Source organism: Mastacembelus armatus, chromosome 8 (genome assembly GCF_900324485.2).
Source record: "Mastacembelus armatus chromosome 8, fMasArm1.2, whole genome shotgun sequence".
In the NCBI taxonomy this organism is placed as follows: domain Eukaryota; kingdom Metazoa; phylum Chordata; class Actinopteri; order Synbranchiformes; family Mastacembelidae; genus Mastacembelus; species Mastacembelus armatus.
Window position 1 is genome coordinate 4,471,228 of NC_046640.1, and position 15,957 is coordinate 4,487,184.

At 38.8% G+C, this 15,957-nt stretch overlaps 2 protein-coding genes across 3 annotated transcripts in view; one reads left to right on the top strand and one right to left on the bottom strand.

Moving 5' to 3' along the window:
• LOC113140415 (zinc finger protein 850) overlaps positions 1-6,907 on the bottom strand; it is a 29,577-nt gene extending 22,670 nt beyond the window's left edge. The window contains exon 1 of one of the 2 annotated variants that reach the window (XM_026324166.2): positions 6,752-6,907. The gene's annotated coding sequence lies outside the window, so the exon portion shown is untranslated. Of the gene's footprint in view, positions 1-2,150; positions 2,192-6,751 lie in introns of those variants that run through there. The other variant, XM_026324167.1, reaches the window with a different exon arrangement.
• Positions 6,908-9,159: 2,252 nt separating this feature from the next.
• thoc6 (THO complex 6) lies at positions 9,160-15,776 on the top strand. The gene is made up of 13 exons (XM_026324231.2): positions 9,160-9,298; positions 10,345-10,436; positions 10,524-10,588; positions 11,107-11,210; positions 11,809-11,846; positions 11,947-11,995; positions 12,741-12,812; positions 13,042-13,144; positions 13,233-13,282; positions 13,407-13,469; positions 14,274-14,384; positions 15,319-15,447; positions 15,596-15,776. The coding sequence occupies exons 1-13, from the start codon at positions 9,284-9,286 to the stop codon at positions 15,674-15,676; spliced, it is 972 nt and encodes a 323-aa protein (XP_026180016.1). The 5' UTR covers positions 9,160-9,283; the 3' UTR covers positions 15,677-15,776.
• Positions 15,777-15,957: the final 181 nt, after the last annotated feature.

Below are 15,957 nucleotides of genomic sequence, written 5' to 3' on the forward strand. Positions count from 1 at the left end.
TTAAATCAGGAACTAATTGCTCAGAGTTAACAAACCCATATTATGAATTTGATCAGACATTTGATGTTAAACTTTTCTAAATATTTCAGCATATTTGAGCAAATGTTTGCCATTTTTAACATAATTGGCACTGGCTCATAACAGGTAAGGCAGCCCAGTGTTTTTGTAATCCAACACACATTTGGTTAAATTGGTTGGTACAAGGAATACACTGTGTTATAATTTTCTGACCTGGTCTGCACTCTTTCATTTACCTTTTGACTCACTATCTTATAATTAAATGTAAATTGTTCATTGTATAAGACTCAGTTAGTGTTCCTCTGTATAGTGAAGTATCATATTCTACAACAGAACTGAATATTTACAACTAATATCCACCCTTTGTCATTAAGAAAAGTAAAAAGAAAGAAGAACCCAGCTTTTTGATGCTTGGGCTGGAAATCAAACAGTCTGTAGTGCACTGAGGCTGCTGATGGTCTAATATTGACACACCACTGTTTGTTCCTGGCAACACATGACACTGAGGAAGGGCACTGCACCTGCCAACATGGTGGACGCAGAATAAAAGGGGCATTTAACAAGGAATTGTTTATAATTATACAGTACCTCCAACCTTCAATTATATTATTGATAAACCAATTAATTGTTCATCAGAATCTGTGTCCTTTAAATGTCTTGATTTGTCTGACCAATAGTCCAAAACCTGAAAGACGCCTTTTGCCCTCTTTAAGACCTTAAAAAAATAACCTTTACATAGTTTGTCATTTCATTCATTTTTGCCTAAAAATGATTACCCAGTAATTAAATACAAAGTGCACTCAGCATGTGTTTCACACAGCACACAGACCCAACCCTCACTAACCAGCCAATAATCAGATCAGTAGTTCTTTAAGGACCAGAGTAATTAAAGCAAGTAGCTGTGATGGATTAAACTAATTACTAATCTGTAACCGATTACAGTAGGCAGCCATGTTAGTCTGCCCAGGCACATTAAGAAACACAAACACACACACGTTACACGTAACTACACCTTAATTCAAAAACCATTCATCATTTAAATCTTCTGCTATGACATGTGATCTTAGTACAGCCTGATTAACCTAACCGGGGTCCAGCACCTTCATGGATTTTACAATAGCCTGCTTATAACCTGTATCTGCCACAGTAAATTAGTGACAGGAAGTTAAATTGGGCCACTAGCTTTAATCCAATAAACTCATATAATGTATAGAAAGTGTTTTAATTAGGAATATCAATCATTGCTTACTGATTAAGTGCTGTAGATAATTTAAGTGGCAGTGTGGCTTTCTCAGCTCAGTGAGGCACTCTTGCTGATAACCATTGCAGCATGACATCGTTAAAAAAAAATCCAGAGTTTTGGATGTTTGGTATTTAGTTGCATGAGGCTAATGCTGAAGCTAAACTAGCAGAGAGCAGCAGGCCTGGGGCTCAGTGTGAGACAACAGAGAGCAATGCTGCAAATTCAGTGCTGCCATTCAGGACAAGTAGTAGTCAAACAGGTATCAAACATAATCAACACAGAAGTGATGAACTGAATATGTGACATAGCAATGACAACAGTTTTTGTACTTTTCCAGGGTATGTGTAGAAGGTAATGGGTGCTTCCAGCAGCTGGTCAAATATTAACCACAGTGAAGAACACATACTGTATTTTCCAGAGTATAAGTCCCATTGGAATATTAGTTAGCAAAAATGGCCTTATTGAACAGAAAAAAAAGAACATACATAAATCACATTTCTAATTATACTACTTATAGTCTAAATGTGCCTATCAAGAACGTGGGCTAGGTATAACAACGAGCAGAAACGCATTACAAAATTTTTTCATCTGTGTCAAATAACATTAAGCAACTATGCCAACGTCAGGGAGAAGTCAGAGCAGCTTCTCCTCCTCATCTCTCAGGTTGCCTAAATGCAACACTCACTCTAAAATTTGTTTCAGCTGCATACTTTATTTCCTGCACTTTGAAGTCTGCAGTATAGCTCTTTCTTTTGGATGCCTTTTCACTTGTGTTACTCACTCATTAAATAGTGAAGGATGCAAATGGAACCTCCACAATTTTAAACAAAATCCTAATTTTGTGTTCATTTATAATTCAAATACAGGTGTCAACTAAATATGTTCGTACCTAATTTTTTCCAGTCCTGGGGCAAACATAAGGTCACATTGCTGGTGAAATTTAAAAAAAGAAAAACAAACAAACAAACAAAAATGTATTGGTAATTAAGCAATAAGACACTGAATATAATAAATGAATGAATGATTTTGAATGCCTATTTTTATTCATAATTAATATGCAACTAATGGTTTGTTAATTCAATGTCAAAAGCTCAAAAAAATTGCAAGTTTATTCACTTAAGATTAAAGAGGAATCGAAGTAAGCAAAAAGTCAAAGGAGTCTACCTTCTGAAGCAACTGTAGCGACAAACGGAAGGCAGAGGCAGACATACAAAGATGGAGAAAGGGGGGAGGGGTGCTCACTGGTAGTTGGTTAGGAACGAAGAACGAAGGAAAAAAATGGACAGGAAAAAGGAAGGCAGTGGAAAGTAAAGGTGTGGAGGAGGGTTTGATTGGCGGGAGAGGAAAATGTTAGGGGGAGGGAATGAAGAGGAGGAGGGGTGAGGAAAACACTCACGCAGGAAAGCTCCTGATGAGCTGCGGTCTGACAGATAGGAAGGCTGAGGAAAATAAGACCAGGTACTCTCACGCGCGCACACACGCACACACACTAAGAAAAGCAGAAACATATTAAATAAAGTAAATATTGTTTAACAAAACAAATTAATCTGAAACTCATTAAAGTTTTCCTGACTAACATCACAAATGATTTATTTTAGCCCTGCAGTTGAGGAGTCTTGCAGACAAGTTTGAGTTTTATCTACTAAGACTTCTGGCTGCACATCAGTTCAGTCGATGCTGTGTTTGCCCTAAAGATTTTTCAGCCACATCCACCAGCATGCAATGTTGAACCTGTATTTACACAGGTTGGTAGCAAAAAGACTTAAAAAAGCATTTACACTGATTTTAGATCATTTTAAAGTCACTCATGTTCACCTTGTCATGTGAGAGCTTTTGACAGCAACATAGAGACTTAACCCTAGTCCTCCATGTGAGCACAATATGGACTCGGCCAGGGTTGTTTAAATACATTAATTTAACCTTCACCAGTAACATACAATAGGTTAAACAACAGTATACACTATACAAGCCATTCTGTACTAATATCACAAATAGGATCACAAATGCTGTCAGTGTGATGTTATTTTAGACAGGATATATTTCCTTCCCTCTGGTTAAGCAACAGTATTCACTACAGTATTCAGCTGCTGTGTTGGTTTGTCCTCATCCTGAATAAACTCACTGAATAAACCAGAATGTGTCTCCTGAAGAAAAGGCCATGTAATTGCTGAAAGCAAGCGGCTGCTGCTGCTGCTGAGGCAATTACTCAGCTGGATAATGTGGAAGTGAAAGCTCATTTCCAGCTGTATGGATGCGGGAGTACGAGAGGTGGAAAATTAAAAGATGTAGGGTTTTGTTACTGGCCACAAGGTTGTGGCACTAATAACGTTACAATATTTTTAAGTGACCATATGTCTAAGTGTGTGGTAGTTGTGGAGATTTGTAATCATTAATATAGTTTAATTCATTTATTAATTAAATTAAGTAAACATGTAGGAGTTGTGATTTATAATCTCTCTTTTTTTTAGTGGTAAAACAAAAATGATACCGTGTGCACTTATTCATTACTATTTTTGGTTGACCAGATATTAGCAAAAATGTACAGTGCTACAGTTTTAAAAATATTTAACCACATGGAGGCACTACTGCTGTTTTTACAAAGCTGAAGTATTGTTTTCTGAAGCATTTATAATCTGACATATTCAACATTTTATGCATGTGCTTTTGCTTTCCTATAGACAACCATTCATACAGTCATAAAAGTAACCATTAAAAAAAAAAATCTACAATAAAAGATATGAGGATGAAGCTTAAGGACTTTCCCAGAGGACATCTATGTACTAAGCAAGATTTTGTTAGCATGGATGGACTGATATATGATAGATTCAAACTAAATATTCATTAAAAGATTAATAACTGATTAATTGTAATTCTGTGTAGGGTTTTTTGGCATAGTAACAAGAAGATGAAAGGTTTTGTGAGCATAAACTAAAATTATATTTATTTCTCACAAAACAAGACTTGTGGTTGGCAATTTCCACGTAAAGATCAAGGCAAACAAGTTGAGTATTAATTTAAGATGCATTTATTCTACACAAATAACTGTCAAAGTTACCAATTACAATGAAAGAAAGAAAAGCAATGTTTAAGAAAAATAAAAGTTAAAATACACATAAAACATATCAAAACTATAATAAACTCTGAAGTTGATATGAAACAAACTTCATTTTCTCATCATGAGCAGCGTGCATGCCTGGTTAGGTGGTGCCATGCTCACATTAGTGTTAATAGCTAAACTTTAACTAACATTAGATGCATTATGGGAACTCTTCTCATGTTTACTCGAGCTTCACTATAACATAAATTTGCTCTGACCATTACTTAATGATCAGATATCTTATTATAATGACACTGATTACTGAGACAACATAACATTGGTGTAATGCACTGAAAATGCAGACAGGAGACAAATGCTGTGACATTTCAGCTCAGTTAGAAAATATCACACACTTACGAAGGTAACACCTTGTTTCCATAAACATGGAATGAATATGAAATCCAATAAAGTGATATTCACGGGTCATACTCATTTGCGTTTTTCATAAATTTCTGGGTTTGTTTGTTTGTTTTTCTACCAAAGTCAGAAGTGAATTAAAGCAGAGAGGAGACACAGAGAGAAGCACCTGACAGAGACCCCCCAACACACATGATTATTTCCAAATTAGTGTATACTGGATGGTATTAGAAACAAATGGACTGTTGTCAAGGCATGGCGACATGCTATACCTGAACTACTATAGGGGAAATGCTGCATTACTGACCTCTCTCCACACTAGAGCTGCAACAACTGGTCAATAATTGATTAGCAGATTAACAAAAACTGTTTGGCCTTTTCAGTAATTAAGCAAAAACAATCAGCAGCTTTGTAAATGTGAGAATTTGCTGCTTTTGTATGTCACACAATAGTTCAGCAAATAGCTTTAGGTTTGCATTTGCTTTTAGGGATTAATCAATAATCAAAAATAATCAAATGATAGCCCATGCATAATATTACTGGGCTGGTGTACTATACAGCTTTGTAATTTCAAGTATCTTAAATTAAATATTATTAGTATAGTTATTAGTATAATTAGTATTGTTTTACTATTTAAGACTTTTTCTGTTTATTGTGTTACTGTAGCGACACATTTCCCTCCTAAGAATAATAAAAAAAATCTTACTCTGCAAGTGCACTGAAAAAAAATGATCAAATAATCCAACCGAGATGTGTCAAATGAAGCATCTCATTCACAAACACATTTGAATCAGGGCTCTCTCTCATCAGCAGCCAATCGCGATCCTTTCACTTTTTCCCTGCCAGCTTTTTTTTTTCTGCCTCCGAGTTTCTAGCACAGATAATGTAAACAAACCGAGCCTGCGCTGCAAAAAGCGCGGCTGGCTGATTAAAGTGCACTTTATTCAAAGACGACCAATGCACGAAAATGTTCCTGTCCTTAAAACCGTCTCAGGTCGCCGGGATTCAAATGTTGTCGTCCCCGAGCACAAATAACCCGGGTCTGCTCACACGCCTTGTTTTGATCGGAGACAACCAGAGGAAGGTTTCAACTATTCAACCCGTGGCTGTTGGTGTTTTATGTCAAACTCCACATCTGAAAACCATTTCGTTTTATTTTGACTCAGAAAGAGCCGCTCAAGCCGCAGCAGGGCTCCCTGACCTTGGCCCGTCTCCTCTCGGTCGGGTTCAGCCCCAGCTTAAATTTATCGGGACAAAGCGGGGTCTCTTCGCCGACACACGACCGACATTTCCTTCGGCCGACTCCCCCAATTTAATCGAAGAAGAGACGCCCGAGTCCGGCTAGGTGTGGGGGAGAGCACGGAGGGTGGAAAATCCTCAAGTCCTAACCGTGTATTTCCGACATGATAGTAGCAGCCGAGCAGGGACAACACCTACAGCCATCAGCCCACTTTCACCGAGACCCCATTTCCATCGGAAAATGGCTTTCGAGCAGCAAGCCATTTTCCCCATGCTAACGGGCTAGCCACGCTTTTTAGCCCCACAAACACAACCTGCTGGCGCGTCAGCTACAATTGAGCACTGAGCAAAGTTCGCTTAGTGGAAACACGATGCAAAATACCCGCATGAACAACCCGGACCATTTTACACGTTTCTATAAACTGTGTTATGGGGATAAGCGGTGGAAGGTAACGCTAGGCACACAGCAGAGCTAGCGTTAGCCTTAGCACCTGGCTAGTTAGCAGCCCCCTGCGATGAGAGAAAGGGGGTAAAACGGAAGTTCAAAACAACAAAATGGCAAACAGTCACACAAACAACCCAAACACGGAGGGGCGCGAATTAGAGATCAGCTGAGCTTTATTTCCACCTGAAAAAGTTGGAGATGGACGTGAGGGAAAAGCTGGCGGAGGTTAGCGCTCCAGCTAGCCGTAGCAATGTGAGGCTAGCCCGGAGCTACACAAAGATCTCGACAAACACACCGCGGCCCCCGCTGATGGAAAACCTGCTTTTTCAGCCGATTTACGCTCCACACTTACCCCTCAATTGGCCTCTGCGCCCGCACGGTGAACAATGCACTGCGTGGAGATGCAAAATGTGCAACTTTCACGGATTAGGCATGGTTATTTTTTCCTCCTCCTATTAAAAACACCGACTTTTGGTTCTTGGCTCGCTCCCCCCTACCGCCGCTTCGACAGCATACTTCCTGCCGCTGCCGCTGCTAGCCGTGCGGAGCCGGAGCGCACGCTTTTACGCGTCATCATGCGCAGAATAAAATTTCACCAGCCCCAGAAAACCAAGTTTGCTCTTCCAGCATCGGATTACAGCTCCTCGGGGAGCGCAAACGTCTTAGTCTATGTCTCAAAGAGCTCATCTGTGCCATTTGTGTCCATTTTGATGCAGACCGAAGACAAACAGACGCACTTGGTGCAGCTTGGCCTGTCAGCCGCTGGGAATACCCGAGCCGAGCCGAGCCGAGTCAAGCCGCTGCTGGGTGATCATAGGGCAAATGACACTCCTGGGTCAGTTTATCAGCAAACGAAGACAAATGTGCGTCCTGGGATCGAATTAAAGGAGGTCCGGTGTAGAAATGTCCCTCTGTTAGGGTTTATTGTAGGATATGGCCAAGGAGTGGGTCTACGCCTTTCAAGCTACAGCTAACAAACATTATCAACTGATCCATTCGTTTTTAATGAATTCATCGATCATTTTGTGTAGTGTTTCCAATGGTCAGCTTAATCGGTTTAGGGCTCTCAAGACAAATATTCGCCATTAGGCCCAAAGTGACCTCCTCAACCTCCACCCTCTATTGTCCCTGTGTAGGTGTTTAAAAAATTACCACATTTGGTAAAAGGCATTTCTCTACATCCAGTCCACTTCAGCTTTGGCTGCATTTTGGGTGCGAGTTCTGTTCGGGGCCCACACACTAATAGGAGGAATAACAGGAGAATGCAGCTTCTTTATTAGGTTGTGCTACTAACACAGCCATGTAAATAAATCAGAAATGTTGCAGTAGGCTGCTGAGTAATTCCAAGTGCACAAAATTAAATAATATAAAACCTTACATATTCACTATAGGATAGCTATAGTTAATAAATCTTGTCTTCTGCATTTGGCCACAAGTTCTTATCCACATGTGATCTTCTGCCCTGTCTCGCACCCTCAGAAAAGAGTTGTGCATGTGTGAGCCATGCCTAACAATCTTTGGCACGTATGTCCCGATGTGCAGCATTGATTGCGTCCTGGACAGACATCAAATCAAGCAGATGATTATCACCTTGTGAAGGTCCCCCACCTTCATGAGGAGAAAATCTCCTCTGTGGGGTTTACGAAGGGAGAGTAAGTCAGGTCAAGTCAGATTTTATTTATATAGACCCAGTAGCACAGATTTGCTTCAGAGGCTTTAAAATCTGTACAGCATACAAACCCCTCTGTCTCTAAAACACTTTCACTGGAGAGAAAAATGGCAGAAACCTCAGGAGTATGGATTCCTCTTCCAGGACAGTCAAACATGTAACAGATACAATAGAGAGTAAGATGGAAGGATGGATTTTGTGTCAAAGCAAAGAAAATTCAACCAGTTTCATCCTTATTGGCTGCTGACTGCATGAGGTTTGAAATAATGAACGTGGTATCAAAAAAATGTCTGTCTAAAATGATATAAAAAAGTATTCTGTGTTTGTCTGCAGACAGGATTTGAGTTTACTGTGAGGGTTCTGTTCTGGTAATATTTTATCACAGCCATCAAAATGTCATGTCCCATTATCACCAAATCATCAGACAAAACGGTGTCACTGCAACAGAAGACAGAAAACAATATTTCAAATCAGCTATTGATGTGATAAATGTATTAGCTGTTAACTAAGAAATCAAATTATATGCTGAAAATAAAATGAAAGTGGTTAGAGCCATGAAAATGCAGTTTTTGTCTTTTTTTTTCAAAATTCCTCAAATGTTTAGACAGTTATCTCAAAATGTATTATTTCTTGTGACAATAAGAAGATAAGATGAGATAAGAAGAACCTTTATTTCTCCCACAGAGGGGAAATTTACATCGTCACAGCAGCACAAGATAAAAAAATGTAAGAATAAAGTGTATTTACAATAAAAATATATTTAAAATGAAAAAAATATATAAAGTGTAAAAAAGGTCAATATTGCACCCAGATAAATTGTATATTTACAAGTTTTTAAGGTCTATAGATGATGAGGTCAGCTGGGGGTCTACTATAGGAGCAGTGCTGGTTGTACAGTCTAACAGCAGCAGGAAGGATATTTGCTGAACTTGAATACAAGCTCAGTTTTTCCACAGAGAGACAGAGAAATCTTCCTGAACATGACAGAATGAGTAATAAGACATCAACTTTTTCATGATTTAAACATCAAAACCTACTCCGCCATTCTTTACTACATGTCCCAGAAATCATTTCGTCACAGAGACGTCATACTTCCTCGCCGTAGTTCAATGCTTCTTACCTTCCTACCGCCGGTGATTTTACGGCTTTAATTGTTATAGTTGTACTCCATATTTGGCAGGTTTGTGGGGACGCTGCGTGCCGTTATCCAGCAGAATGGGTCCCGTAGAGGTAAAGTTCACCGCCTTTATACAACTTTCAATTTTGACTTGAATTAAAGAAGCTCACTGACCTTTCAGTTTAAAGTCTGTGGCAGCTCGTATCTGGTGGCGCTTTGTGCGGCTCGGCTATCTAAATTTTAGTCACTAACGTTAAGATGTTTTTCTCATAAGTTGTAAAGGGCCACTTACAGTAAGTTTCTAAGCATCCATTATTATCATTTCTGACGGTTTCCCCCTGCCTGTTCCCGCCTTCAGGGGAACACAGCGCAACATCGGCCACACTCCGTGTAAAACTGCAGGATTTGTGTTTTGTTGCTATTAGTAAATATGTTTCGCTTGTACATTAAGATTTTATACATGTTCATGTTAAAGAGATTGTCCTCGATAATTCGCGGTTGGTCTAATCCCTAATTGCCAAATCACTCAGCTCCACTGAAGTGAAGAATCGGCTGATGTAAAATGTAGAAACACGCATGTCATTGAGATTTGAAAGCGCTCAACTAGTATGTTTACCTCGTATGTTTACAAAAGATTGTCGGAGCTTGAATGAAAGCCAAGCATTCTCTCTCTCTCTCTATCGTGATTTGTTACATGTTGTTATTGTTTTGGAAATTAATCATAAATATTAATTATGCATTAGTGTTCTGTGAGATGTGAATATGATTTTCAGTACTTACAGTACTGCAAAAACTGCAACAAATCAAAACAATTTAATACAATGGCTAAATATACAGTACAGTATTACAGAGCTGGACTGACTGAAGACTGAACTTGATCAGACCAGATTCATTGGTCTAGATATCAAGGTTAGTTTTTTTTTATTTATTTATGCAAGAACCATAGGTTTTTGGTTGATGTGTCATTAGCATATTTTTCTTCAGGATTTATAAACTTCCAACTGGCTCACTTTCCTCCTCAAAATGTTTTTTTTTTTTTTTTTTTTTTTTACATTTAAACCCTCCTGCCCTGTAAGTGTGGTAAATAAAAATTTAGCTTTGATACTGAGCAATAAAATCAAAGTTTAAACTGTAATGATGTTGTGTTTTTCTTCTGCAGCTCCTACATATGTCAGTTTTCTCCCAGAGTTTTTCTCCCTGCGGCCGATTCCTGGCAGCTGGAAACAACTACGGAGAGATCGCTATCTTCAGGTCAGACTGAAAAAGCACCTTAGAGAACTCATTAAAACATTGGTGTGAAGGTGTGCCGCTGTGTGATTATTGATGATTCTGTTACAGCCTGTCTGCAGCTCTGAGTCCAGATGCGACTGGATTGAGTCAGAAACCTGTGCTAACCTTCACTGGTGAGTTAGGAATATTCTCCTGCCTACATTGAAAGATGTTTTTATGAGGGTGATATTTTCAAATGTCTTGTTTTGTCCAACCAACATATCTTTTTGCACTGTGAGTTTAAGAAACGGAAACGCCATAAATTCAGACCTTTGAGAAGCTGGAGCTAATATATACACACACATGTATATATATATATATAATCAAAATAGTTTCTGAGTAGATTGTCCACCTCAACGCACAAACAGGAAACACACAGTCAGCATTCTTGAGCCCCCAGGCAGATTATGTAAAAGTTTGGTGGGCTCTTATTTTTATACAGACATACATTTGAAGCAATGCCATATAACAGTAAATCAAAATTTGTTGGCATTTAAATTATTTTGGATCAAGTATTAATGAAAGATACTAACCTACAGATGACTGGTAGCCTCTGTTAGGAACACAAGTTGTTATAGTATTACTAATCATGTTGTTAAATGAGGTCATTTAAATAAGAATAAGGATTTGATTTTTTTCTCATCATCTTCAGCTCATGAAGGTCCAGTCTTCTCCCTCCTCTCCGCTGACTGCCACCTCCTGAGTGCAGGAAATGGAGAAATCAGCGCTTGGAGCTGGGCCGAACTCATCAAGAAGGTACGGATAAGGTTGAAGGACAGCTTCACAGTTTCTGCTGACTTAAAACAACAGTCAGGTGTCCATATGGGCATTTAAACTGTTTTTTTCCTGCTTTAATCATTACTCCTGTTTCTAATGGACAATAAAAACTCCCTTCATAATGTGATTTCAGCATAAGTGATGGAGGGGGAAATCTGCTGCCCTTGTTTTGTGCAAAATATTGTGTATACAGGAGTTTATCTGAAGTGAACTGAAGTTTTTACATTATATGGAAAAACCATGGCCCTGAGCTGTGTGATCCATGCTGGTCAGGGCAGTATTTAAATTCTGGAGAGCACTGTACAAAATGGCACCACCTTAGCTACTATGTTGTTCTGTTGCTTGCAGTACATTGTTACATTTCAGAAACTTACAAAGTGTTTTTATTTCTTTATTTATTTACAATTTCAGTAGCTGCATCTGAATACTCATATTTCACCAATTAAAGAGGCTGTGTGTCTTTGATGTAGATATAATGTTAATTTGTTACAGTACATGCTGTGATGACAAAGGTGGGGGGTCAAAGTTTAACAAATGTGAAATTTTGATGCAGATATTTGATTTTTTGTTTCCTCAGAATGCCAAACCTTTGTGGACAAAAAGACCCAACTACAAGTGAGAAACATCATGTGTTTTACTTCCTGTCTGTCTCAGAGGACCACACTGTTGACTGCACCTACTGAGGTTTGTGGTTCTGTGTGTTTTCTTTCTACAGATCCAGTCTGGAGATCCCAGAAATCAACTCAATGATCATCAACCCTGGTGTGAGTACAGACACACACAACACCTGATGTGTTCAAATGTCCGACCAACCAACCAAATATATACTGTTGTTGTAGTTACTGGTAAATTTACTGTCATGTATGACACAGAAAAGAATCAAATTTTCAAGGTTAAAAAGCTGGAGCCAGGAAATATTTGACCTTGCTTAAAAAAATGCCTAAAGTATTGACACATTCTGAAAACATTTGGTGATGAATTTCCTGTCAGTTAACTATTCATTTAATTGACTCATTGTTGCAGCTTTAATCTGAACGCCTGTAACACAGTTTCACCTTGAACTGACCTGCAGCAGTTTTATAGAGAGAACGTTCATGTTTTTATATTTGCTCTGATGCACATTGTGTATTCCAGGATATTATATCATTGTGGAGTGTATATTCAGTCCTTTTAGTATCTTTTTGAGGTCTTGTAATGGTTATTGTTGTTTTGGGAGTTCTGTAAAGTAGCAGCTGTAACAGTACAACTCTATGGGATTAACACAGCGCTCCATTTCTGCTATAAGAAAGGTAGTGTTTTATGTATGACTTATTTGTCAACATTTCACTTGTATGTTTAAAATGTTATCATTCATATTATGGGCAATAATTTGTAGAAATGATTTAGTATCGTAAATGTTTGATAAATTGCACATAAAGGTTGAAGTGTAGTGTGTGTATGCTGCACAGTGACTGATTTATAGTGTGACGTGTAGTAAAACATTCTGCTCTTTCTGGTTCTTCATTCCAGGACAACAGTCTAATAGTCGGTGGAGGAGACAACAACATCCACATCCTGGACCTGGAACATGGAGTCTTCAAGGTCTGTGAAGGTTCTCATATCAGGGTTACCTGTGCTCATGGAAACCCTGAGTCATATTTCTCCATAGCTTGGAAGACAATATATTATAGTAAATAAACTGAAATTAGTTGTTAGGGTTGTAGATAAACATTTCCTTGCTGGCTGGATTTGCATTGGCAGCATACCACTGCTGCCATGACAGCAATATATAAAAAAGTAGTTTAATGAGAAACATTACCTGTCTCTTCAGTCGGTCCTGCAGGGTCACTCAGACTACATCCACTGTGTGAGCGTGAGAGAGAGGGAGGCAGAGATCTTATCTGGGGGGGAGGATGGAGCTGTGAGGATCTGGGGTGAGTGACGAAGGACGTTTCAGCGAGACTTTCATCAGAAAACACCAGAGTACAGTGAAAATAACCATGTTATTCTCCTCTTCTTCAGACAGCAGGACGGGTCAGTGCGCTCACTGCATTGAGGTCTACAAGTATGAGGTGAGATGACTGAAAATGCACACATTGTCCACTGCTTTTAAAGCAGCTTTTTAGAGAAGACATGACTGTTGCAATTCACCTGTAGTTGGTGTGTTACCATGTGTAAACGTCTGGTGTGTTTCAGAGCTGTGCACGGCCTCAGTATGGTAAATGGATCAGCTGTTTGACCACTGACTCTGACTGGATGGTAAGGACACAGTAACACACACTGACTCTATCTTTGGTCATATATTGTTTGTCTTTGTGTTTATTAATAAGATTGGGGGGGGGGGGGGGGGGGGGGGGGGGATTTGATTGGAGATTTGGCATAATTCTTCAATCTTCCTGACACTTCTACATTCCTGTTTTGAATAACCCTGTGGGAAAAGAAAACAATGTGTAGCTAAACTTTTGTTTTTGACAGTTCTCCCAGTTTTACCTGTTTCTAACTTCATCCAAGACTTCACTCAGGAACATTACAGTGGTTGCCTCATTAGAAAGGAAATACGGGGAGATGCATATCAAATGAATTGGTTTTTTTTTAAAGAAACGACAAATTAATATAATGAAGATATGCCCTTCAAACTTGCACCTTAAAAATGCATTTTCTTACTTTCTCTTGCCCTCAGTGGTGGCCAACAGGCCTGCTTATTTCCAACTATCCCTGCCCTAGCCAAGATTAAGATAATGCAGGTATTGCTGGTATTTTCTGGTGATTACGCACTGATAACATATTTATGATAACTATATTCCATATTACACATTGAACTGTTAAAGTTATCTTTATAGAATTACTGATGCAACACATTAACAAGGATAAGGTGTGTTCAGCCAATCAGAAGCTGGAATGGCATGGATAATTGGAAAATAAGGAGGGCTATGGCTCTTGAGGACAGGGTTGGCTACCCCCACTCTATTATGAACCCAAGTTGCTTTCATCATCCAATCGCTTTTTAGTAGATGTGACTGTGAAATCATGAATTGACTGTGTGTTATTTATAATTTGGTGCAGTTGTGTGGTGGAGGTCCATCTCTGTCTCTGTGGCATCTCCGCTCCCTGTCCCCGACCTCCATCTTCCCTTTGACAGGCTGCCAGAGACAGGCCACCTTCTACCAGGACATGGTGAGACACACTGTGCTAATGTGTGTTATACCAGACAGTGTTTGGTTTGTAAAAACATGGCAGTGCAACGTGGCTGCCTCTGTGAAGAAAATGCAGTGGTTCGTATTTTCCAGTGATTACACACTAATGTCGACATATTCATGAACAGTATATTGAATTTCTGCTAATAGATAACTCTAAATATTACACGTTGAACTGTTGAAGTCGTCTTTATAGATTTACTAATGCAGGATATTTACAGAGCCCTTTCGCTTTTTTCAATTTTATTATGTTGCAGCCTGATACAATTGTTTTACTTTTTCCCCCCATCAATCTACATTCAGTGCCACATAATGACAAAGTGAAAACAGAATTTTAGAAAAGTCTGTAATGTTCCTTTTTAATAAATTTACAAACATTTGCAAAATTTTGTTTTCACTTTGTCATGACTGCATGTTTTCCACTGCATCACTTTGACTGACTGCAGATTGAGGAAAAAAAAGAATTCAAAGAATTGTATCAGGCTGAAATATAAAAGCAAAAAAAGTGAAGGGGGTCTGAAAACTTTCTGAATGCACTGTATATGACTCACCTCAGAAGAGACAACTGACAGGACAGTTCTACCAAAAGGATGTTCAGTTTAAACTGAGCCTGTATACTTTCACTTACTGTGCCTCGGGTCTATAACACTATGAACCATATTTTAAAACATTATTAAAACTAAAAAAATTATGAAAAACAATAGTGTGGCAGTGTGCAGGCTGATCAATGCTGCTATAAGCAAAATAAGCAAGGGGCGATTTGATATTTTATGTTACTTTAAGAAAACACGTTAAATAAAAATTTTAAAAAATACTCAGATGTTGAGATTAAATGGTTCAGATAATTTTTTACAGAAGTTTCTATTTCCATTTGGTTTTGGTACATTCTTAAGACCCATCTTTGTTTTCTGTAGATCCTGGCTGTGGGTGAAGGACCATTTGTGTCTCACTGTCTGTTGGGTGGAGAGGTCAAAGCTCAGATCCCCTGTACCCCACAGAGCCTCAATACCCTGCAGCTCAACACCAACAGCACCGAGCACCGGGTGAGGCACTGAATGCAACACATCCTAAAAATCACTGAGCCCTAGATTCTTTCTGCCTCAGTTGTAACTAGGAAATGTTTTTCAGTCTAAACATCAGTCAGATCTGACAGAACACCAGTTGTAGTCAATGTACTTTGTGTTTGTGCAGGTGCTGACAGTTGGAGGCAGCAGCGATCACATCGACGTGTTCACCAACCTGTCATACAAAGCTTTTTCACTAAGGTTCTGAATACACACGGCAGCGAAGGAAGTGGTGTATGAATGTTTGTGCGTCTGTGAGATGAAGCCCAGTAATTGTTAATTTGTTAGAGAGTGACTTCACAGCTTTTCTACCTTTTACACTGAAAATAAAATATTTTTGTCTCATTTTATACAAACCCGTGTTTTGTCACAAAATAAACTCACTCACCTGTCAGTCTGTCAACAGATGTTATAACATTATTTTTCACATTTAAAACTAAAGTAATTCCTGTCAATTTACAGAAATTGGTGATGAGAGAAATATGAAAT